Source organism: Nycticebus coucang, chromosome 15 (genome assembly GCF_027406575.1).
Source record: "Nycticebus coucang isolate mNycCou1 chromosome 15, mNycCou1.pri, whole genome shotgun sequence".
In the NCBI taxonomy this organism is placed as follows: Eukaryota; Metazoa; Chordata; class Mammalia; order Primates; family Lorisidae; genus Nycticebus; species Nycticebus coucang.
Genome location: NC_069794.1, coordinates 35,123,808 through 35,149,120, shown reverse-complemented (window position 1 = coordinate 35,149,120; position 25,313 = coordinate 35,123,808). Strand labels below are relative to the sequence as shown.

The window sequence follows — 25,313 nt, the reverse complement described above, 5'->3', positions numbered from 1 at the left end:
GCTGAGAAGAGTGGGGGAAAGAAGATGCAAAAAAGTAGAGACCAAAGACTCAGAGAAAAGCATACAATGCTTTTATGCTTACCACGGAAGTCAGCAGACACAAACAGGATGAGACAGAGGTATCTAAAGTGGAAAGACAGCTCAGCCCCCTCATTTACAGACCAGGTAACTAAAGCAGAGGCCTCCAGTGCCCAGGCTCAGCAAGAGTGAAGCAAGAAACCAGAAATCCTATCAGATACTGCAAACCCACTGCAAGAGACATTTATACACACTTTTGAAAGTCTAGTGATGGACCCAAAACACTAACCACCTGCTCCAGAAAGTAGAAAAGCATTAAATCTCACTTTATAAAGTAAAAAGATCTATTTTCCTAAAACAAGTTCCCCAATGCTGTGGCCTACTAGAATACTGCTGCCAAAGATTTTTAAATATCTGCATTTGCAAAATTATAGATATAAAATATTTCTTGGTCATGGGAGTTTATATTAATGCACAAATCCAATTTTTACATGAAGTTCTGTAATGTCAAATTGATGAAGAATTTTTAAATTGAAAAATCATTGCATTTTTCAGTCAGGCATGGTGGCTCATGCCTGTAATCCTAGAACTCTGGGAGGCTGAGGCAAGTGGACTATTTGCACTCAGGAATTTGAGACCAGTCTGAGCAAGAATGAGATCCCATTTCTACTAAAAAAATAAATAGAAAAATTAGGTGGGCATTGTGGCAGGTGCCTGTAGTCCCAGCTACTGGGGAGGCTGAAGCAAGAGGACTGCTTGAGCCCAAGGGCTTGAGGTTACTGTGAACTATGATGATACCATGGTACTCTACCCACGGCGACAGAGTGAGAAAGCGTCTGTCTCAAAACAAAAAAAAAAGAAATCAAAAAGAATCATCAATAAACACATGTATATGTATAGAGAAAATTAAAAAAAAAGAAGAATCATTGCATTTTTAAGCTGATGCCTATGGCTTTACATCTGTGGACCAAAATCAAACACTACAGTCAAATATTTCCCCTTCCTTAAAATTCTAGTGCTCGCTACTGAACTGTTATTTTTGGAAATCTGGGTTATTTAACTCTTTGCAGGGGTGCCAATGCTTCCTCACAGATATTAAGACACAGATAAACCATTTAGAAAGAAAATAAAAACTAAAAACTTTCGTAGTCATTATTTGACTTGTTTACTATGAATAGTCACCAACTAGGAATCAAATCGCTGTAATTACAATATCCTGCTGAACACTCAGCATAAGAACCAGAAAACCCAATTTGAGGGGAAAGCCCTAGTTCCCTAGACAAAATTTCTTTTTTTTTTTTCCTAGACAAAATTTCATCTTGAGGAAGTGAGGAAATTTGAAATACTACTTCTCTACCCGTATTCTCAAGAAAATACCATTACCTGTAAAACTCATAGGGTAAATACACAGCTTTTTTGTTTAAGACTGGCAACTGAAATATTAAAAGGTAAAGACTGATCATTGAAAACCAGGAAAAAGAGTATATTCTAAAAGCATATTAAAGTATTTAAGTATTTAAAGTATAAAGTATTTAAAGTATTTTCCTTTTTATCTAAAGCATAATATTATGACTACCTGGGAGTCATATTTGTATCATTCCAAGGCAGAAGAACTTGGACAGTCCTCTTTGGAGTCTCCCTTTATATTTTTGCTACTAAAAGCTTGAAATTGCAAGGTGGTGGATGTTTGAAATATTTTTTTTCTTTTTTTTTATTAAATCATAGCTGTGTACATTGATATGATCATGGGGCATCATTCACTAGCTTCACAGACCGTTTACCAAGTTTCACATATACCCTTGTAAGATGCACCACTGGTGTAATCCCACCAATCCCCTTCCCTCTACCAGATGTTTGAAATATTTATCTAAAGACAAAATTTAAACTACTTGTTAGCAACAAAGCCAGGTACAGAAGTGAAATTTCAACTAGGGGAGAAATATGTACACAGGGAGTTTGGAATGGGTGGAGGACAGCAGTGGCAGTAAATACTGCACTTAAAATAACTGAAAAGCATCCTGGTGCCGCATCAGAGCCTGCTCAGAAAAACAAACTGGAAAAGCAGCACTGGTTCTCACCCTGTTCCTTTGTAAGGGTTTGTCTCACCTTAAAATAAAGTTAGGATATGTGGTAAGTTCATGAAAAGCCAGGACACGACACTCAAAGTAAATGGATAAAGACATGATATTTTCAGATTTTAAACAAAAGATATATGAGCCTGTTCATTGACAAGTCAGGAAAAGTAAATAAAGATGACTTGATACTTTTTCCAGGTAACCCACAGAGTTAGGGGATAAAGGCTTGGGTGGCAATCACCTACCTTTCCTAAATTACTTATTTACTCAAGAACTTGATGGAAAAGTTATCCTGTCTATGGGTCTCAGACATTTAGACGTTTATTGAAATCCTAAATCCCAACTGAACTGACACATACCCCTGCATTTACCAAATTCTCAGACAACGGGTCCAAATTTCCTTATATCTGAATTGCAGTTCAGAAAAGGCCCCGGACTTCTGGTAATGGCTTTATGGTTCCTGGGGAAGAACAACTTCCTCACCTGTAGTGACATCATGTCGGGTCTGTACTGCTTGCGGAAGCCGAGGTCGTACATGAGGAACTTCAGCATTTCAAAGGCCTGCTCTTCACTCATGTGCAGAAGCAGGACCCCGGCCACAAAGCTGATCCCCTGACAGTAACCCACTTCTTTGTCCAGCAAGGAATAAGCTTTCAGGAGGTTAAAGAGTGACAGCTGCCCTGCCCCGAGCTGCACTGAAAAGTAAGGGTGAGTAGGAAATGTCCTTCCTGCAAAGGAAGAGAAGAGAAATATTTTTGAGGTGTCCTGATGCCTCAGACACCAGGGTGAAATTGCAATTCAGTGACGTTTAGGAATCAATGAGCACTCACAAGCCGGAGAGTTGTTGTTTTGTTTTTTTTCCCGAACCATTGATACAAATAAAAATATGGAACGCTTCACGAATTTGCAGGTCATCCTTGCGCAGGGGCCATGCTAATCTTCTCTGTATCGTTCCAATTTTAGTATATGTGCTGCCGAAGCGAGCACCGGAGAGTTGTTTCAAAGACCCATCTAAGAGTCAGGCTCTCCCTTTCTCTCTCTCTCCTCCTCAGGAAACTACCAAGTCCTACCAAGTCCCAGGCTACCATCCCACCTCCACATGGGAGCAAACATTTTATGCTAATCAGCACTTCTTTCTAGCAATTAATCAATAAAATTAGAACAGAATATAAAATCATATAAATTAAAATAAGAAAAAACTCACAAACCAACTTATGATGTATTCAGAAGAGATATCAGGAGAATGAAACATAAAATTTATTCTGATGGTAAACTATATAAAGATCACCTTCTAAATGAAAACAGAATTCTGTGAGAGGCATCACATTATTTAAAAGGAAATCTTTGCAATGCAAAAACAGAATTATTCTTGCTTTTCTTGCCAAATGAAACTGAAGAGGCTCTTTGAGTTTGTCTTGCTTTTATATACAGACTACCAATCAGGATAATATTTCTTTTTAAAATATCCTTTGCTCTCAGTTTCTTAAAATACCTCTATGAGCTAGGTAAACCACTTGTCTTTTTTCAATATATCCAAAAACTACGAGGACAGTAAGGGGTCAAGCCAATTTTAAATAATTTCCCTCGAAAATATACCTCTGGGTATAAAATTCCCATAGAGACACTTTAGCTAGCAAGGTCAGTCCTGTATCACTGACTAGGAATAAACATTGAAATAAAGCCATCATCCCCACCAAAGCTACATACAGTAGTGGGGAACTTGCCTTATGCCACAAAAAGTAAGAAGTATGTTAATTTCCTTATGAAATTAAGTTCCTCAAGACAGAACTTGCAAGAATGCCACATTTTAAAATGTTTTCTTCCATATACGCTTAGAAGTGATTTTACCTTCTAGGAACTGATTAAGATTAATTCTACAGAGCAAGTAAGGAGAAGAAATGAGAAAGGAATAACATGCTGAAGAAACAGAAATGGCTACAAGCACAGCCAAATAAGCAATTTTGTAAATTACCATTTTACTCACTTAAAATTTTTGCTAAAGAAAATTATAAATACATTATTTACCCACAAGGTTGATTCTAGCTCCATTTCTGTCTGACTAGCCTTTCCTGTAATGCAATTGCATCCCCTCTCTCTTTACTAAGACATCTTGACAAAGACCGATTTCATCACCAATTTATAGGTCTGCTGGAGGTCACTGGGAATGCCTAGTTCAATGACTCCATTTAACAGACAGGACTAACACTCGGAAGCAAAGTAATTTATCCAACCCCACAGCTGGGGGTAAAAGAATCAGGACAACAACTCAACTATCAGCTTCTCCATAAAATCTTTTTAATTATGGGGCGGCGCCTGTGGCTCAGTGAGTAAGGCGCTGGCCCCATATGCCGAGGGTGGCAGGTTCAAACCCAGCCCCAGCCAAACTGCATCCAAAAAATAGCCGGGCGTTGTGGCGGGTGCCTGTAGTCCCAGCTGCTTGGGAGGCTGAGGCAGGAGAATCACGGAAGCCCAAGAGTTAGAGGTTGCTGTGAGCCGTGTGACGCCACGGCACTCTACCCGAGGGCAGTACAGTGAGACTCTGTCTCTACAAAAAAAAAAAAAAAAAAATCTTTTTAATTATGCTAGGCTCAAAAAGTATTTAACTGAGCTAGACCCTTTCCCAACAAAAGCTATTTCTCATCCACAAGGAATATAGAGGTAAAAACTAAATTTGGGCCAGTGATTTTTGAAGAATTAAAGAATTTAATTTGGTTATTCTTTAACTTCCAAATGAGCTCAAATAATATACCTGGCCACCTGAATTATATCAACATTTAGGAGTACCAATGAAATCGTCAAATGCCAATGTATAATAGGTAATCAAATAATTTAGCTATTTTAAAACGATAAAATATATTAATTTAGAAAAATTAAGAGACAGAATAATTGTTAAAACAGACTAGTTTTACTTTCTATACACTGATATTCAGCATTTAAAACACTGCTTTCTGATGCTGTCACTGGAAATTCTCCTGCAGGTCATTAGTATTCATTCCTGTAACATCAGAATAGTGGAATTTTCCTTCACACTACAGGGGCAAACAACCACTGCATTACTATTTAACAGTTTGTTTTTAGCAATACATCCAGGAATAATACTAGGTATACCTTTGTGTCACACCTCACTTCTGACACCACTTGTCAGGGCCCTGGACCGGCCAGGTCTCCGCCTGCTTAACTAGGTTCCAGACAAGGACCGCTAAGTTACCCTGCTCAGGTCTGTTAGGTGCCTGAGTGCTATCTACTTTAGCAAGAGAGAGAGAGTGTCTTAGAGCGAGTAAAGCAGTCTTAGAATAGATAGCTCTTAGTCTTTAGCAGAGCTTGGTCATGTTCAGCAGAGAGATGCCGTGCTGGTGTTCTGCAGGCAGGAGGGAGACAGAGTAAGCAGATCCATGATAGAATGTACATGCTCCCAACTGCCTTCCCCTCCAGCCTAATGTAAGGATGATCTCGTGCCTCTCAACACCACAGGTGTAGAGACTGCCAATTCAGCACTGCTCTCATCTCGGGAGCTCTCATGCTTGTTAGGAGAGCTAAATCCCTCTCCATGCCCTTTCCACCAAGGTGTTCCATTATTGAGCTATACAGGTATTTCTTATAACTCTCACTCCTCCTGGCCATAGACTATACGGGCTGCTACATCTTTGTTGAAGTTTTTGGCCTCCCCTTTTCACCTTTCCCAACCTATTTCAAAACCAGAATTGATTAAGATATAATTGTCTATCCCAAATAAAAGTCAGTTGTTCAAAATGTAGTAGCTAAGAGCATCCCGTTTCGGATGACTCCCTCTTCAGAGGGAAATTTAGGGGTGAAAACTTCATTTTATACTCAGGTACATGTGGTATCTTCAATCAAATATAAATAAAAGGACAGAATCAGCAGCTCTGCATATGCCCAACAGATCCTCTTTATCAACATCAAAAACCAAACCCCAAACCAAAACACTCCCCAAAAGAACTGATGTTCACTCTTATAAATTATCATGAATTAGGACCAACGCACCTAAGTCCACGAGAATGGCGTGCTGCTGAGCCGTGAGCTGCTTCAGAAGCTCTTTATAGGACGTGTCAGGAGGCTGCTGCTTATCAGGCAATCTGTGTCTTAGTCGGTATTGTAAAGCTAGGAACTGCCAAATTTCTCCCCGACGACTTTTGGGAACTCCTACAATCAAAGAGATAAATAAGCACGGTCTTGAACTCTGGAAAGAAGTTAGTTAAATGGCAGCTGATTAACTGCATGATTCTGGAACTTGGGCAGCTGCACATACTACACGCCACCCTAGGATCACATAGTACAACCCAAGACAGGAGCAAACTGTGACGAGGTTAATCCTGAAGCTCTTCATATCTATGAAAGAAAAGAATAACGATAACGGCAACGTTAAGGGTAACATCAGCCAACAATAACTAAGCACTTTCTACGACATTTACTGAGGCTGTCTAGCTGAGTACATGCACTCAGCAGTCAACCCAGGGGAGGCAATTACTACTACACACATTTTGCAGATGGAAAGCTGAGGCACAAAGAGATTAAGTTATTTCCCAAGTTCACACAACTAGTACATGACAGTTTAGAATTAGAAACCCAAAAGTCTGGCTAACTCCTGAAATCCCAAAGTGTATGACTGCCTATTTTCACCTTTGATTTGGCTTAAAGACACCAATAGATGCTAAACCTCATTTACAGTTTCTATAGTTTTTTGAGGCAGAGACTCACTCTGTCGCCCTGAGTAGAACGCAGTGGTGTCATAGCTCACAGCAACCTCAAACTCTTGGGCACCAGTGATCCTCATGCCTCAGCTTTCCAAGTAGCTGGGACTATAGGTGCCTACCACAATGCTCGGCTAGTTTTCATCAGCAGTTTATAAGTATTTGTCACCAAAAACAAATAGAATTCTTTTTTTTTTAATTTATTATTAAATCATAGCTGTGTACATTAATGCGATCATGGGGCACCATACACTGGTTTTATATACCATTTGACATATTTTCATCACGCTGGTTAACACAGCCTTCCTGGCATTTTCTTAGTTATTATGTTGAGACATTTACATTCTACATTTAGTAAGTTTCTCATGTACCCTTGTAAGATGCACTGTAGGTGTGGTCCCACCAATGTCAAAAAGAATTCTTATATGATGATAATAGACTGAAATAATAAAAATGTTAAACAATAAAAAAGCATAATTCAGGTGCTTCAGACATCTTTCAGCCTTCAAGAAGAAAATACTTAGCAGAAAATAATGATACATTAACTTTATTATGCTTGATAAGCAAAGGACACCAGGAGCAGTTCGCAGCACACTGTCACAATGTTTTTTATGCCAAGGGACATGAAGGAAGCACTGAGAGGGACAGAGTTCAATTCTGTACAGTGCAGGCACCTTTGTTTCATTCAGGAAGAGTGTTCAGTTCAGAAAGATCCCATCGGGAACAGGTTCCCAAGCTCCAGCCGGTTAACAAAGGTTGCATTGCAGTGATCTCTCCTAATTAAATACCAGAGTTTCTTTAAGCAGAAAAACTATCACTATTCAAAACGTGAAACTCATGTTTGCTGGCATGATGTGTACAAGGCCTCTACAATACAGCTCCAAATCGCCTGCTTTAACCTTACCATTACCTCCCAGTCGCTACCACATGAAGCTTGAGGTTACTTTCATTCTTCCAGTTTCTTGCTCCTTCTCGTGCCCTTCTGGAATTCTAAGCTCCCTCACTCATTTCTACTCATTTTTATGAATGAACTTGAATATCACGTTTCTGTCAAAGTTCTCCCTGACTGCAGGTGTAATCAGGAGGTGTCCTCTCTAGGTATAATCCCTTTGCACGTACAGTTTGATTCATATTATAACATTAACGTATTGGATCACAGTTATCTTTATACTCTATTTTTGTCTATTTTCCACACTTGGATCATAAGCTTCTTGAGAACAAGAAGTACTAAGCATACTTCCATCTCTGTATGAAGAAATCCAAGATATACTTTTGCTGCTTAAACATTAGTTGAATGAAGAAATGAATGACAGCTTGTCAAATGTCACTTTTGCAGGGTAACTTTCATTACCCCATGAGATGGGTAACTGATAACATCAGTGGGCTGTTTTCTTATCAATCCAATAACAAATTCACAAAAAGTTCATTCACTTTAGTTAAACATTTACTGAGCATCCACTATGCAGCAGAGTATAAAGGAAGGCACTCAGGGTATCTCATCACTGAGTAAAGAATAAATCCATTCTCAGGAAAATCCCGTCTAACCATTCAGTAAATAACATGTGCAAGATTCTACCTTACATAGTAGGTGTGCAGCAAACACATTAAACAAATTACACATAAATATAAAATTATCAGTTACGATAAATACAATTCATCATGAGAAAGGATGACAAAAGGAAAACGAGTTGATCTGGGGGAGGCTGGGTGTGGTGCTCTGAGGAAATCGGGTCTGAGCTGAGACCTGAAGGAGTAGGGTTGTCTTGGCTGGGAGTGTGGGTGGCAGTCACTTCAGGAAGAGGGATGTGTGACAGGCCTGAGAGGAGCAGAGGAATGGGAAGAAGAGAGAGCAGTGAGAAGATGGGACAAGAAAAGGAAAACGGAAATGAAAAGAAGGTGAGGAAAAAAGAAAGGAGTGGAGGGAGGGCTGGAACATTCCATGCAAGAAAGAGGCTTTGGCACCCAAAATAGTTCAGTGTCTCCAGAGTGTACAATGCAAGATAAAAACAGAAAAACGAGGTCAGATAGATAGAAGGAGAGGGATTATGGAAGGCCTTGGGCACTGTGCTAGAAAGTTTTAACTGTGTTCCGTAAGAAGAGGGCAGATAAACACCCGTGAAGTATCTTTAAAAGTCATGCCAAGGGATGGATGATCTATATCCACATACTTTCTTTTAGTCACAAATTTGTGTCCCAGATAATGCATGCAATGTAAATTGTTAGGATTTCCGAATCTTCAATATACCCTGTTCCCCCGAAAATAAGACATCCTCCGAAAATAAGACCTACTTACAAGAAAGATAAGACGTCCCCTGAAAATAAGACCTAGCGCATCTTTGGGAGCACACCTTAAAATAAGACACTGTCTTATTTTCAGGGAAACAGGATAGCATATTACCCAATACATCTTCCCTTAATCTAAACTTAGCTGTGCAGTAGTGTCACACATTAGCGAGGCTATTAAATTCTAAGATTCATCGTCAGAGTTCTTTGGGTGTTTGTAGATTTTCATTTTCTACCTGGCTTACGCAGGCCATGAAGGTTCTCATTTTAATACATTTATTTTATATCACAGAAATTGCAACCAACATAGTCATATATTAGTTTTAATGTTAAGTGTAAAATGCTTAAATATCAGGCATTTGATATGGAATAGCAACAATGAAATAAAAAACGTAATATATGGCTAAATAAAAGCAATTTCTCCAAAATAAATGAAGGAAATACAATTAACTAATTAGAATATAAATCTGTCCATAAAATACGTATATGTATATATACATTATATACATACTTTTGACAGAATGATTGAAATCAGTCAGGTTTGCAAGTCATGGCAGTGATCAAAGATTTGTACAAATGTATGAACTTCTTCCTTGAAAGCAACACCACGCAGCTGGAAGTAAGCAGAACAGTCTGTAGAAAAGGTATCTGCTACCTCCTCAGGGATAGGAACCCCATTAGCACCATTTTCTTACCCATCAAGTCACTAAACTGAAGGAAGAAACAAATTACTTTCCTTCTTTTAATAAGCAAAAACACAAAGGAAAAACTATGACTGAGCTTCACAAATCAAAAAACTCTGAGGCTTTTCTTAAACAAAAGATAATTGAGATTATTCAGAATACCTTCTTTAAGAGAAATATGAATATCTTCCATATCACATCTGATTTTAGCTCTGCAGTTTAATAACTTCTTATCCCAGGTTATTAAGACTTCCTTCTGACATACACCCACTTCTTCATAGTCTAATTTAACTTTTCTGGACTGCAGTTCATCTCTGCTTGCTAAGAAAAACAAAAAGAGAATTTATGTAAGACCACTGTGTTATTAAAACATGGTATTTTCAACATCTTATCATATTTGTGAAATCATACAACATGACTTTTAGGAATCAACGGGCTAACTTTTTTCTCAAAAAGAAAACTTGAAAAACATTGAGGCTACATGAAAAGATTTCAAGCTTTAAGTCATTTCATGAGAAAAAAATAGAAGGAGTAACTTTCTAGGGATATTCTACTATGTATCAATACATGTTTATTGCATTAGGTATTTAAAAAAAAAAAAAAAACAGGGCCAAATGCCATAGTTCACACTGGTAATCCTAACACTCTGGGAGGCTGAAGAGGGAGGATTACTTGAGGCCAGGAGTTCAAGACTAGTCTGAGCAAGAGCATGACTCATCTCTACTAAAAACAGAGAAAAAAAAAATAGCCAATAAATAGAAAAAAAAAAAATTATCCAGGCATGGTAGCTTGTGCCTGTAGAACCAGCCACTCAGGAGGCTGAGGCAAAAGGATTGCTTGAGGCTGGGACTTTGAGGTTGCAGTGAGCAATGATGATGCCACCACACTCCAGCCAAGATGACAGAGCAAAACTCTGTCTGAAATAAATGAATACATACATAAATAAAGAAATAAAGGAACCGTGTTGACTATTCTATAAATTTCAATTTTTTGACAAACGTAATAGCCTCAGACATGATGTCTTACATCATCTTAAATATAATTAAAGTGCTAATATTTGATATATCACATATATCAGAAGACAATGCCTCATGCTAACCTTGGTTTGAGAAATCTTTGACCATGATAACCTGATACATATTTATAACTATTCCTGCAATTATTCATACTGTCCTTAACAACACTAGATTATATATTCCTATGTTCATTTTTATAATCTAAAAAGAAAATTTCCTCTTACTGAAGTTAACACTAATTGTACTTTTTAAATAATATAGAATTGTCTTTCATTTGATTATCTAAAATACAGGCCCAAATCTCATTCAAAGAAATGCCTATAGAAGCAAGCAGTATTTTGATTTGGTCTTTATCATAAGAAATTGATTCCAAAAGGGGAGAAGGAAGAACAGACACATGAATATATTTCTTCTCTTTCATCAAGATCACAATAGACAGGAATTTCTCAAAGCGATCTGCCTGTGGGTCATTACCAAACTTTTGAGATACACAAAAATCAAGCATGGATGGAAACCAACAAAGCCCTCACAGTGACACCAAAAAGCCAATAAGCTGAGCATGCTGAAACTTGTATGGGTGTATCACGCAGAGCGCTGTTGACTGTGTTTCTTGGAAATGAAATAATGAACTATGGCACAGTCTGTCTCAAAACGTTTATAGTGATGCTGTTGACTGTTTCTTGGAAATGACATAATGAACTATAGCATGGTCTGTCTCAAAACTTTTGTAGTGACCCACATATTCACTCAAGTTTAGAGTGTTCAACCACCTTACCTTCTGCAACACAAATCTTTGTCATGCATCCAAAGTCCTCGACAGCACAAAAACAACAGCAGAACCAATGTTACTCTTTACTTAGTGTTTCAGACCATTTCCAAAGAATTACAGTATCTTATAACAAACTGTCATTCAAGCGAAACAATAAAATTTCCCGCTTAAAAGTCCAGACATAATCAAAAGACAAATCACACTACAAAATATTCCTCCTGGACACCACTAGAGGGCTTTCTAACACAAGGCAGCCTTGCTTCTCGGTATTTGCATTGTATTTTATATGCATTTCTCTGTGATAACCAAATGGTGTTTTCAAAGGGGTGGTTTTATTAAACCTAATAACAAAGACACCCAACATAGTAGCTCTACTAATAATTTTCTTTGCGAGGGCTAAAGCATGATACATCCTCAAATCTTTTTTCAGCTAATCTTCTCTAAATTATTGCTCATTTAAAATAATCATAAGCCAACAATCGTAAGCCCTGAGGATAAAATGTTAAGTAAGAACAGTTACTATCTGCCCTCAACTTGTTAACTAGACAAGACATGATCATTCATTGGTTAGAATTACAATATGTTAAGCTATTTTTCCTCTTTTGTTACTTTAGCAGAGAAAAATATAAAACTGATAAAGGTTTCCAAGAATATATTTTAAATGACATCTCCTTTCTTATCCTAGTAAAATAGTATGGTGTAACTGACCTCAGAATACACATGTAGTTGTTTATATTAAAACATTACATTTCTTTCTATTAACATACATACCCAATAAATAATGTGGCTTACTGGGAAGAGTCCAAGAGCCACGATGAATGCACCTAAGTTCTGGTACTTACTCTGCCAGTCCGTCACCATTTGACCTTATGTTAACAGCCTTAACCTTAACCTCACCGAGCCCTTCGCTAACGCAGCCAAAGAAAAAGAATCTACCTGAATAATCTCTCAGGGCATTGCCACTTCAAATTGTCTATGATTCTAAAACTATCCTTTGATATTTAATATAAGATTTTATTTGTACATACTCCCAACTGAAATACATACAATTTCACAGTGTAAAATTTTGAGGGAATGATAACCATCTTTTTTTCTTTTTTTTTGGCTGGGGCTGGGTTTGAACCCACCACCTCCGGTATATGGGGCCGGCACCCTACTCCTTTGAGCCTCAGGCGCCACCCTTGACCATCTTTTTTAAACCTCTATTTCTGTTTGTAAATTAAGGCTGTACCCAACTGCTTAAAAATATAAATTCACTTTCCTTCAAAATCTTTGAAAGATTAAGTGGGCATAAGATTAATCACACTGAACTATTAAAAGCTATATCAATAACACCTGAATTTTTAATTTTAAAGAAAAGAAGAAAATCATACATACTTTTCATTCTGCTTAGAAAATAGGAATTTAAAAAATTGCATTCTTACAAACCAAACATTGTTAAAATAAAAAACTGAATTGAATAATAGGTGTGGTCAGAGAAATCTTAATGTAGGGCCAGGCGCAGTGGCTCACACCTAGAATCCCAGCACTGCGAGAGGCCGAGGCAGGTGGATTGCCTGACCTCACAAGTTCGAGACCAGCCTGAGCAAGAGCAAGACTTCCTCTCTAAAAACAGCTGGGTGTTGTAGCAGGCTCCTATAGTCCAGCTGCTTAGGAGTTTGAGGTTGCTGTGAGCTATGATACCATAGCACTCTACTGAAAGTGACAAAGTAAGACTCTGTCTCAAAAAATTAAAAAAAAAAAAAAAAAGAAATCTTAGGCCAGATGATGAACTCAGAAACATGAATGCTTACACTAAAAAACTCTTTGAAAGACAACAAATAAAAGCAACAAATAAAAGAGAGAAAAACCTAGATTGTACATATGCCAACATTCTTAAAAGTCAATTGGCCCACTTTTAGCTAAATCTTTTATTTTTTCTTCTTTTTATTTTTGTTTGACTTAAGTGTTAGTCCAAAATCTTTCACTTAACAGATGAAATACCTAAAACGAGGCCCTTTTAGGTTAAGTGATTTGCCCAAGATAATGACATCTATACGTTTTTCAGATTTTAGTAATCTAGGCACGTCTGCGCATGTAGTTTTGTCAGTACTGAGGTGAATTACACCATTCTTTCAAAGGCTAAAAATGCATTCTAGAGCATTCAGTAGTCATAAACTTAGCAAAAAAGTACTACAAATTACTCAACAGCCATTAAAAATTATTTGATTATAAATCCAAAGATTTGAATATGATTTTGTTCAAAGGAAATTTATACAGCATTAATAAAAAATAGGAACTCTGATTATGTCACAGTTGAATTGGATATAATTTATTTAAAATGAACATATTACTCCCATTATGAATATAATCAACCTGAAAATGGAAAATCATACTGAAAAAGAAGAAAATTTGCCTTTTCATATTTAAGGATTTTTTTTCTTAAACTTTTAGTCCTATCAAATACATTGATTCTATATCACCTAACTTCTATATTATAAAAATATACTCTAAGGAAGGGCTTCTTGTGTTTTAAATCTGTTTAAAATGCAAACCTATATGAAACAAAAACACAAATATCATAAGCTGACCTTTCCTGGTCATAACCACCTCGCAAAATGAAAATAAACAAGGAGATGTTCTTTTAAAGTGAGCCCACTGTCCACGGATGAGCATGTGTGCATGGGTGAGGCTGAGGGGGAGGTTTAACCTACCCCCTAAAATAACAGCAGCATATCACTCTGTCCTGTCTGAATGGCTAACCTTCAAGTTTCTGGTTTTCTTTCTCCATCCGAAGCAACAAGATCTGTTGGTGTATAGCTTTTCTCCACAAACTCCTCAGCTCTTTGGATTTCTTTTGTTCTTCGATCTTGTCTGGATCATCATCACCAGCCAGGAATATAACCATTGGTTCCTCCTCCATGGTCGGAGTGAGAGGGGACAGCGGCAGCAGCTCATTCCTGTCCAGTCCATCTGCAAAGAAGAAAAGAGTGAGCGGCATTCCTTAACTGCAACCCGACTGCGGACGCTTCTCTTGAACTGGCCCTCTCTCGTCTTATCTTCCACACCGAAAGGTTCTCACAAAGCCACTTTCCCAGCAGCTACTAGTTTCTGGAACAAATGTTTTAAGTAAATTCACTAGACTGAATTCCCCTTCCAGATTTCCCTCTCATGGTGAAATAAAACCATAGGTCATTTCACCACTTCTTCTTTCTGCACGAAAAGATCTGTTAAGATAGGTGCTCCAAAATGAACTGGCCTGTCCTCAGAGTCTAACACTTCTGCAATTTGCTTACATATGTTCTCTGGCTGTGCAAAACAAGAAGATTAAGTGGGTAGGTGTTTCCTAAGGTCTACATCTACCATTAGAGCCTGTCAATAGGAAAGCAGCTCCCCTCTGCCTCTCCTCCTCTCCTGGCTGAGGAAAACACTCCCTCTGCTCTCTCCTCCAGCAACACACCCTCTTAACAAACATGACCACGTCTATTAAGCCATTTCAGAGGCTAATTACATCCCCTAAAAACAAAGTCCAGATGACTGGTATAGCATGTAAATCCCTGCAGATTCTGGCCTAAAGTAAACTTTCCAGCCTCATCTCTCAATCTCCCATTCTCCGTGCCCACCCCCACCACAGTGAATTTTTCATGATTCTCTGATCTGCAAAATTTGCTCAAATGACTCCAGAGCTTTGCCATTCCTTCCTTCTAAGCATAATTCTCCCAGCAATGAGTTGAAATAAATACTCAGTTCTTCTGTGAAGCATCGTCTGACCCCTCTAGGCAGAGTTAATTTTATCTTTGGTAATACTACTTGTAATCTTCTTTTTTTATAATTTATTGACCTCTGACCTGACAGTTATTATTTGTTTCCTTAAGTTTTGTTGTTTTAAACTTTTACTCCATGGCTCCTGGGCTAGCTGCTTCAGTTGAACGTTCAGTACAACTGACTCGGGGCCTTCAGAGTGCTGGATAAAGCCATTCACAGCTATTCACTGCCCCTCATACCCACTCAGTTTTGATATGTGGGGCTCTGATCTTTGTATTTTCTTCTTCCTAGTTTCTAAGGGTACAGTTTTCAGTTTCCAATTGTATCATTCTTTTTAGATTATTCTCTAATTCTTGATTTCTTTTTTTTTTTTTTTTTAGCACTGTGGTCATAGAATTTTAGCATAAATGGTCATGATTATCTGGGATTTATTAAAAAATCTTTGTAGCCAAGTACATAATTCCATCTTAGGAATGTCCCACATGTTCTGAAAATGAGTTTTCTCTAAAGGGGACAAACTTCTGTATAAATATTAGAACAACCTTGTGCCAATTGTGTTGCTCAAATAGAATCTTTATTCCATTTCTCTAAATTAAATTTCCAGAGAGGAATTTGTTAAGACCTCCCACAAGAGATTTTAATTTATTTACCTCTCTCCAAAATTCTGTTATTTTCTAGCTCTCAAGACTGTATCATTATACATATCTGTTCTCACTGTCATTATCTTTGTTTATTGTGCCCTTACCTTGCCCCTTTCCATGCTTTCGCTTTAATTTCTAATAGGTCTAATATTCAAAGACAGGTTCCTATGCCCTCCTCTGGTTGACATTTGCCTAGTGTATTGTATCCATTTATTGTTCAACATTTCTGTCACTTTGTTTCATGTGTGACTCTTATAAAAGACTCTGTTGCTTTTCCAATCATAAAAATACCTAGGACTTCCTTTCTGACCTATCATAGTTCCCTATGCACTGTGAAGCAGGCCCAAACACAGGCTTTTGAAAGCTCCCCACTCATTCATTCATTCGACAGGCAGGTACTGAATGTCTAGTGTGTTCTAATGATACCTGCGAAGTAAACCATTGTATCAGGTACAGAGATACCTGTATCTCCCCCGTCATCACTCACATCTCCTTATATGCAACGTGTTTGCATTCTACTGCCTAATCTCTGCCTCTCATGAGGAGTCCTTCCTTAGGGAGTACCACACCGACCTGGCTGCTGCATGGCTGAGGGAGATTTGTTCACGGGAGACGCAACCCTGAGGAAAATGCGTTGCCTCCAGGAGACGCGGCGAGGGGTGCCAGAGTTCGCTCCAGCATTTAGGGATTCATTACTGCAGGTCGACGAGGTCCTCTTTCTCCCTTCCCCATCACTGTAGAGAGCAAATAAATGCGTCACTTATAAGGAGAACTGCATAACATGGCACTTGCCAATGAAATAGGAACACAAGCCATTCACAAGTTCCACAGCAGGCAAGCAGAAGCCACAGGCAACATGGAACAGTGCGTCACCAGGGCCTGGGGAAAGTGCAGTCTAGGCCACAGCCCAGTCACAAGCAGCTCACCTGTTTCTACTCATTCCTTAGTAGCCAACCAGTTCTACTTCTAATCCAAGGAACAGAATATCTTACAGGGAGGAATAAAGGATGCCTAAGGAATAACCTAGCGCTTTGCTAAAGAAGTGAAATTAATAGCTTATTTCAGACCACGTAAATATTCCATGAAAGGCTCATAAAGAGCTTTTCTTATAGCTTTTACAGGTTGATACAGACAGCTTCTGACTGCCTGTGAGGCAGAAGAAGATCTGTCTCCAAATTGTTAGCTACAAATAGCTGGATCATGACAAAAATTAATCAGAATATAGGCATAATGGTCAACCTTGGGATTACTGTTAGTGCCATATTTTTAAATGTAGGGGCAGATAAGATTGGATTGGCTAAATGTAAAAGTAGTAACCAGATTTCTTTATAGCAGCACTTCTTAAAGACTGAATATGCTGACATGTACTGTGACTCTCCAAAAGAGAAATAGCACATAGAAATCCCCTTATTTAAATTAACTGACCCTAAAATCACTTCCCCCGATTTTGAGGGGAAGGTGGTGTCGTGCCTGTCTTTCCGCATTAGTGCTTTGTGAAACTCACATAGGGAAATGCACCTCTGCTCTAAGAATTTCATTTCCTAGAAAAGACCACTGAAAGTTATGCTAGGAGTATCTGCTGTACAAGGTCAAAATTACTTTTGAAATCAACTGTGTTTGCAGCTGGGACACTACATAATATAATTGTGCTGTTAGCGGTAGGGGTACTTTACATTTTTAAGTTGAACAATCTTTGAGTTTTCCTGAGAGAATGATGAAGACACCAATATTTACAAGCAGTGACACCAACAAGACAAAGTACACATGGGACTTCTGATGGAATAAAGAAGTTCAGTACTTAGGTGGGAAATGACATCCAGCCAGAAAAGACACAGCTTTCTTTGAGATTCTCAAAAGGACTCCCTAGGGCTGAGGCAGGTAATCGTGAGAGGTCCACTTTCACACCTGCCTGCCATGTCCTCATTTACCCTCTGTGTCCACACGTACAGGTATCAGGCAGCTCGGTTCTATTCTGGATCTACCTTCGAGAAATACGACCTCTAGATTAGCTACGTTAAGAAAAGGACACACCCTTGAGCTGCTATGTAAACAGCTAGTATCATGATGTGTTATGATGCTTCAGAAAGTACCACTGCCGATACAGACATCTCAGCAGAGTCAACCCGCCTCTCTAATGTCTCCTGGAAAAATTACAACCCTAATGTGTCCCCTCCCTGTTCAAAACTCCCTGCAATATGAAATATGTTCACCTTCATTTCCACTTTGGAAAGCATTTATGCAAGTTATTTCCCTTTTAAAAACTATGATTCAAGCTTGGCACCTGTAGTCAGTGGGTAGGGTGCCAGCCACATACACGGGGGCTAGTGGGTTCAAACCTGGCCCAGGCCTGCTAAACAATGACAGTTACAACAACAACAAATAGCCAGGCGTTGTGGCAGGTGCCTGTAGTCCCAGGTACTTTGGAGGCTGAGGCAAGAGAATCACTTAAGCCCAAGAGTTTGAGGTTGTTATGAGCTGCGATGCCATAGCACTCTACCCAGGGCAACATAGTAAGACCCTTTAAAAACAAAAAAACAAAAAAACTGTGATTCAAATGTTCTCTATATAACAGTTAAGTCTTGAAGTACTTAGTATCTTCATTTTGGTAACACTATTTCATTGGCAGGTATTTGCTAATTGCCCGGTTAATAGGTGTATTTCTAGTTTCTAGTGTAGTAATGTGTAAAGAGTAAGCACTCAACAAATAATAACCCAATGAATAAATGAGTACTTTATAAAACCAAAAAATATTTACTAACTCAGAAGGTTAAGTGAAATGGGAAAAAAAAAAAACCTGAGTAGGCTAATATGTCAGAAATAAATAAAAAATCCACCTTCTTAAAACACTTTATTGGTAGTCATGATTTAAGTCTTTTTGACAGAAAGTCCTAATGGTTTCCCAAAAGTATGGACTGAGTTCTTAATGACAGTGATAGATATTAACCATGGAAATACTGTTAATAAGCAGGAAAAGGCATCTTTTTTTTCCTACTAGGTGTTGTTCCCTTCCTATATAAGCACATCTAATTTACCATTTAAGCTTTGAAAGTTAAATGATATATTTACACAAAAGCACTTACTCCAATGTCTCAGAGGGGTAACATTTTAATTTTTTTTTTGCAGTTTTTGGCTGGGGCCGGGTTTGAACATGCCACCTCTGGTATATGGGGCCGGTGCCCTACTCCTTTGAGCCACAAGCACCACCCCATTTTAACAAATATTAATTTCTCTTGACTTTTCTAGTACTCTAACAAACAAAACTATAGTAAAGATTCTGAAATGTTCATATTTTAATGCTGAAATTAAAACATCTTTTAAAAATCACCTTCTAATTAACTGCTAATGACATATCAAGTGTTTAGAAAGCCTTCAAGATAAAATGGGAAGTACCCATATCAGTTTCATGACTACCTGTAAAATACAAGCTTTGGGGGAATAGGTTATGAAAATAGGTGCCTACTTCCACATTAAAAAAAAACACACACACACAAAGTCTAGCAAGGGGAAGGATTGAGGAGGGAGAGGGTAGGAGAGAGGAGGAAGGCCTACTGGGGGAGGAAGAGGGCAACTGGGAGGATCTCACCTAAGGAGCACAACGTGAGGGTGTTCAGCACACCCCCTGGGTGAAGTGCTCAAGTACTACTTGAACTTTGCCCTAGAATTGAAACAATGTAACCTAAACATCTGTACCTTCATATTATTTGTAATAAAAAATAAAAAAGGCGCCTACAATACCCTTACGGATATCAATCCACCAATAGAGATTTGAAATTTTCATTATATCTAAATGGTTAGTCCTATAATATCAATAAACTGACCAATGACAAATTTTCCTCCGACGTTTTGAACTGAATGGCCAGTAACAAGCCAAGAATTAGTAGTCAAAATATAAGGTAAGAATACACTGAAAGGAAGGACTTACATAACAGACACCTGGCCTTTCATTTTTTACTTAAAAAAAAAAAAAATCCTGAAAAAAGCAGTTCGGTTGCTGAAATAAGGCAAAATCTTCTGTTTCATTTAGTAAGAGAAGCTATGTATTCAGAAGTCAGGTTCCAGGTAAGGGTTTAACTAGTCAGTGCAACTTACAGCAATTTACTGCTTGATTTACATTTAGTATGCAATCTGACATTCTTAAGGTGGTCATTTCAAGAATCAAAACCACATGAAACACTTTGAATCCAAATTTCTCTCATAAACTGCCCTGGGATGAAGAGGGAAGGTGTCTTTAGTTTGGTGGTTTGTTACTACAACATTAGTTATCACTTTAATTTCTCCTTTAATTAAACTTAGTAGGCACGCAAGCATAATGTCTCCTTTTTTATTTTATTTTATTTTATTTTTTATTGTTAAATCATAGCTGTGTACATTAGTGCAATCAAGGGGTACAATGTGCGGGTTTCATATACAATCTGAAATATTCTCATCAAACTGTTCAACGTAGCCTTCATGGCATTTTCTTAGTTACTGTATGTAGGCATTTGTATTCTGCATTTAGTAAGTTTCGCCTGTACCCATTCTAAGATGCACTGTACATGTGGCCCCACCCATTGCCCTCCCTTCACCAAAACCTCCCCATTCCCTTCCCCTTCCTTGACCCTTTCCCCATAGTCTTGTGCTATAGTTGGCTTATTTTTGAGTGAAAATAAAAACAAAACAACATGGGGGAGGGACACAATCATAAGACGGACTTGATCTAACAAATTCAATCAGTATAATCTAATTCTTTGTATTCTCAATGAATCCCAAACAAACAAACAAAAAAAAAAAAAAGAAGAAGAGGATTCATCCAGTCTTGGCTGAATCATTCAAAATAATAATAAAAATAAAGATTCAAAAAAGCACATACTTCATTCCAGATTCCGAGTGTTTAAACATTTTACAAGTATGGATTCATTTCATCTTCACAGCAACCTTACAGGGTAGGCATTAATTACTATTGCCATTTTACTGAGAAAATTAAGGTAGAAAGAGGCTAAGAAACTTGAGCACAGTCACGTGGATAATATGTGAAAGAGCCAGGGGTCAAGCCCAAAAGATCCAGAACCTTGGACACTGCAGTTTCTCAGGCCAACATACTCTTTTTATTTGTTTATTTTTTGCAGTTTTTGGCCAGGGCCGGGTTTGAACCTGCCACCTCCAGCATATGGGGCCAGTGTCCTACTCACTGAGCCATAGGTACCACCCCCAATGTATATACTCTTTATGGAAGTTCTGTCTAGGCTCATAGGCCCACGAAAACAAAGCTGTCAGGACTTCCAGGATCCTTTGTATTTCTGGGAAAACCAGCCTCTAATTGGCATTAAGTCTTTTAGTCGGGTACTTCTTTCTCTATTTTTAATGGAATAATTTCATTTATTTCAGCATAGAAACAACTTCAAAGTACTACTAGGTGCTTCATTTATGTAAACATATCACTTCCTTTTCTTTGCCTTGAAATAATTGCATTCCAAAATGTATATCCTTTTTCAAAAAAAGTAAGAGGACCAAAGTAAAAAATGCACTAACATGAAATATACATGTTTTAATCATTTCTACAAAAATTATGAAATAAAATATAATCGTTCTCTTATTTTTCCATATAATCTTTTTCTTCTGTGTGTTATAAAATTCCTGCCCAAGAGACATGTTCAGAAAAAGTACTATGTGCCAGCATTACTTCTCTCCTAAATTTACAAAGTTAGAGATTAATAACTAGGAAGGAAATACAACTTGGAGAACTCCCACCCATTTTTTAATGGCATATTCCTGTATATATAACAGAAATGCTTCCTGTTACCATTTACCAATTAATCAAGAACCACAATCTGTGAACAAATAATAACTTTATAAGGACAGAAAATGGTGTATGTATCACCATGTGGGTTGGGAGAGCTATTTCAAAGTCTGCTATGCACAGCATCAATCAAAAGCTAGGAGATGATCACTTGAGCCCAGAGATCAAGACCAGCCTGAGCAAGAGTGAGACCCCATCTCTACACACAGCTATGATCCCATCAAACCTTTAAGGCAGCTTTTTAATATATCCTTGAACAAGTAGTTATAGCCTTTACTACATCAAATATTAAATTAATATCATACTTCTTATGTTAACACAGAATTTTTAATGCATACTTGCATGCTTTGGTAAGAATTAATTTACAGGCTCCTGTACAGAAGGAAGGTGTTCGCCCTAATGACCACTCACAGAGACTCAACTTGCAGAAGGATGCAGTCATTGTAATTTCCTGCCAGGGCAATGTAGATACACTTTGCACAAAGGTAAACTCTTTTGCCAGAACCAGTTTTACAGAGTTGTTCGGCTGAGCAGCAAACTGCCTTCTGTCCCCCAACCTTCAAACACCCAATTAAAACTCTCAGCATTGTAAAGTCCAAATAACTAACTGCACACTGACTAAATCCATATCTAAATCACAATGGATTACAAGTCAGAATAGATAACAACACTTGATTAATGCAATAGCAACTATTTAACAGAAAGCTAGAAAAGCTTTCTCTTTGTAAATGGCCTTAAGAAAGGCTAAATGGAACAACACAGTGACAGAACTTCAGTTGTTTTTGTTTTTTCCCCCTGAAGAATTCACAGTACAATGTAACTCATAATTGAAGCAGATGCACTAGTAGTTTATACTATCAGTCTTGGCTTCAATCAGGTACATGTCTATTATCCCAAGGAAGATCTTTGCTAATTAAATAAAACTGAGGTTAAATTATCCCAGTGGAAATCCATATATCGTGCCTGAGCTCTGAGTTAAAAGAGACAGATCAGCAAGTGGAATAATGTGTAGAAAAAAAAAAAAAAAACTGATGAGAACAAGGAGTTTTATTTCTGAAATCTACATGCAAAATGCAGATTTTAAAAAAAAGTTCTGTACATCAAAATTTGAAGTATTTTTGGGTAGTTCATAGGTTTATTCACACATCCTCATAACCTAAGATAAAGAAAATAGTATCAAGTGAAACATAAAATCTCTCTGAGGTTCAATCTAACCATATGTACAATAAGAAAACCATAGGCCTGATGACCTCTTTAGTAATAAACAGACCTAATTCTACACCTGTTGTGGGCACACTAAAGGGCATGGGTTATACTGACATTTATGGTAGGGTTTGAAAGACAGGCAAGAAGTATTATTTAAAGGGTCTCATACCTAATTACAAAAAAGTATAGGTCAATCACAAGTCTTTAAAAAGGTCACTTTTTGTCTTATCAATGTGCCAAAAATAATTTTCTGAGGACTTTTTCCTTGAACATCTCTTTCTAGTCCAATCCTGAATATTGTGTTTTTACTCCAGCTGCAAAGAAATCTAAATGCTAGCATCCTGAAATAGGAAGGTGGGCATGTATGTTTTCCATTTGGCTGGTGATATAATCAAAGTGTAGAACCCAGAACAAGGGCAGAGAATAGCCCTTTGCAGTTAAGTTGTTCACCAGTGATTCTCGATGTTTATCACAAAAAAGCATGTGAGTCAAGAGAAGAGATGTGGTTAGCCTTCCATAATAAGGTACTAAGAGTTTTCCTGTGTCCAGAGAAAGGGGAGGTCAGCAAGGCTTTAGCAGTGTCTCAAAGTGACCAGTGTGAGAGGAATTAAGATGAATAGAAACAGATTATTAATCCTCTTCAGCTGAAAACAAGCTTCAATTTCATGAGTATGTTTTTTGCAAGATGCTCATTTCTCCATCTTCCCAGCATATGGAATAAAGTTCTCATATGGACACACGCAGCTCCCAACTAGCAAATTAACTTGTATTGATTTAATAGTAAAGTTAGACTTTGATTGAAGGCCACAGCACAACCCTAAGGAAATTTCAGTGTGGAATAGAGTAGAAACAGGATTTGTTTGCAATCAACATTTTATATGGTTACTCATGATCTTATACCAGGCATCACATCTTCCCTACTATAGACCTCTGAGCACCCAGAAAGATGGCATGCATTTAGGAGACAACCAAAATTGCTTTTTAAACTAATGGTGATATTCAATTGTAAGAATCTGTGAATTTTTTAATGAAAATATTTAGGCCTCTAATCACCTTGATTCTGAAGCAGTGTCCTGTCTAGGACAACAGGAAAACAAGGAATGCATTAGCACACACAGACATATGTTCAAAACCAGGGTTTAGAATAAAAAGTCGCTCCTACAAGTCATCATTAAGTCATGGTAAAGTTAATTCAATAAGGAACCACAATGACTAGTTGTATCAGTGCATACAAGAGAACTAGAACCAAAACTTTATCACAAAGTACTTTATCAATACAAATATCTTTTCAACAAAAAAGTTTTGTAAGTGAATAGAAGTAATGACTATCATTTACCTTTTCTTCACCATCGTTTACTTTTGAGCAATGAACTTCGCTACAAACAATTTTTTTAAATATAAGCTTAAAATCTGAAGAGCAATTATAAGTAACAAATATGCCTATTGATAAAAATATATTTCATAAACATAAAATACATTATAAAAATAAACCATATCACATAAAACTATAGTTTACTAAACAATGAAATAACATCACATTTTGAAAAATTAATTCAAAGTAAGGTATAACAAAAAATGTACTTATTCTTTTACTGCTACCATTTCAGTGCTCTGCAAGTAAGTCTACTAGGCAATATTAAAAAGATAAAGCCATGTACAGAGGGCAAGCAATACTCTTTTCAAAGCCAAAAACCTAGAAACAACCCACATGCCCGTTCACAAGAAATGGATAAATTGCACTATATTAAATGAAATACTATATGACAATAAAAATGAATGAAATGAAGTGCCCATAAAAACAGGAACCAATCACACAAACTAGTGAAAGAAGCCAGATTTAAAAAATATATATTATTTTCCATTTATATAATGTTCAAAATCAGGCAAAACTAATTGATAATATTTGAGGCCAACATGGGGGTAGTTGAAAAGAAACCGGAAGCACAGGTGTGCTAGTGGCATTCCACCTGTCCCCTGGGGCAGTGGAGAAACAGGGGTACTGCTCACTCTGTGATAATCCTTTGAACTGTGTATTTAGGACTGGTGTGGTTGCACACAGAAAACGTTTTTTTTTTTTTTAAGTTCTTATGTTTATGCTGTCAAACTAAAAAGTATAATTAAGTGTAGGAAAAAAGTACTCTCTTATTTTCGGAATTATACACAGCCCAGGAAACACTTAAAACTACAGAAAATAGAATGATATCTAATGATCTCACAAATTTAAAAGTTTTCCACATAGCACTTCAATAACAGAGCTATAAAATGGTGTAATTTTTCAACCCCAAATTCACAGGTATTTGCCCTCTGACTTCAATATCCTTCTATTAGAACAGGGCACAGAGAGCTCTGGGAAGCTATTGGCAAGAATTATACGTACAACTAAGCAGGGACTT

General features: G+C 37.5%; 1 protein-coding gene and 1 non-coding gene across 4 annotated transcripts in view; both read right to left on the bottom strand.

Moving 5' to 3' along the window:
• Positions 1–25,313, bottom strand: part of TBC1D4 (TBC1 domain family member 4) — a 223,642-nt gene that overhangs the window by 11,003 nt on the left and 187,326 nt on the right. For 2 of the 3 annotated variants that reach the window (XM_053564151.1, XM_053564153.1), the window contains 5 exons: positions 16,512–16,672; positions 14,296–14,505; positions 9,931–10,089; positions 6,096–6,254; positions 2,577–2,821 (listed from right to left, as the gene is read on the bottom strand). In XM_053564151.1, coding sequence (XP_053420126.1) covers positions 2,577–2,821; positions 6,096–6,254; positions 9,931–10,089; positions 14,296–14,505; positions 16,512–16,672 — 934 coding nt within the window. The remainder of the gene's footprint in view (positions 1–2,576; positions 2,822–6,095; positions 6,255–9,930; positions 10,090–14,295; positions 14,506–16,511; positions 16,673–25,313) is intronic. The other variant, XM_053564152.1, reaches the window with a different exon arrangement.
• On the bottom strand, positions 2,974–3,080 carry LOC128567010 (U6 spliceosomal RNA). The gene has a single exon (XR_008374687.1). It is a non-coding gene; the product is annotated as a U6 spliceosomal RNA (small nuclear RNA).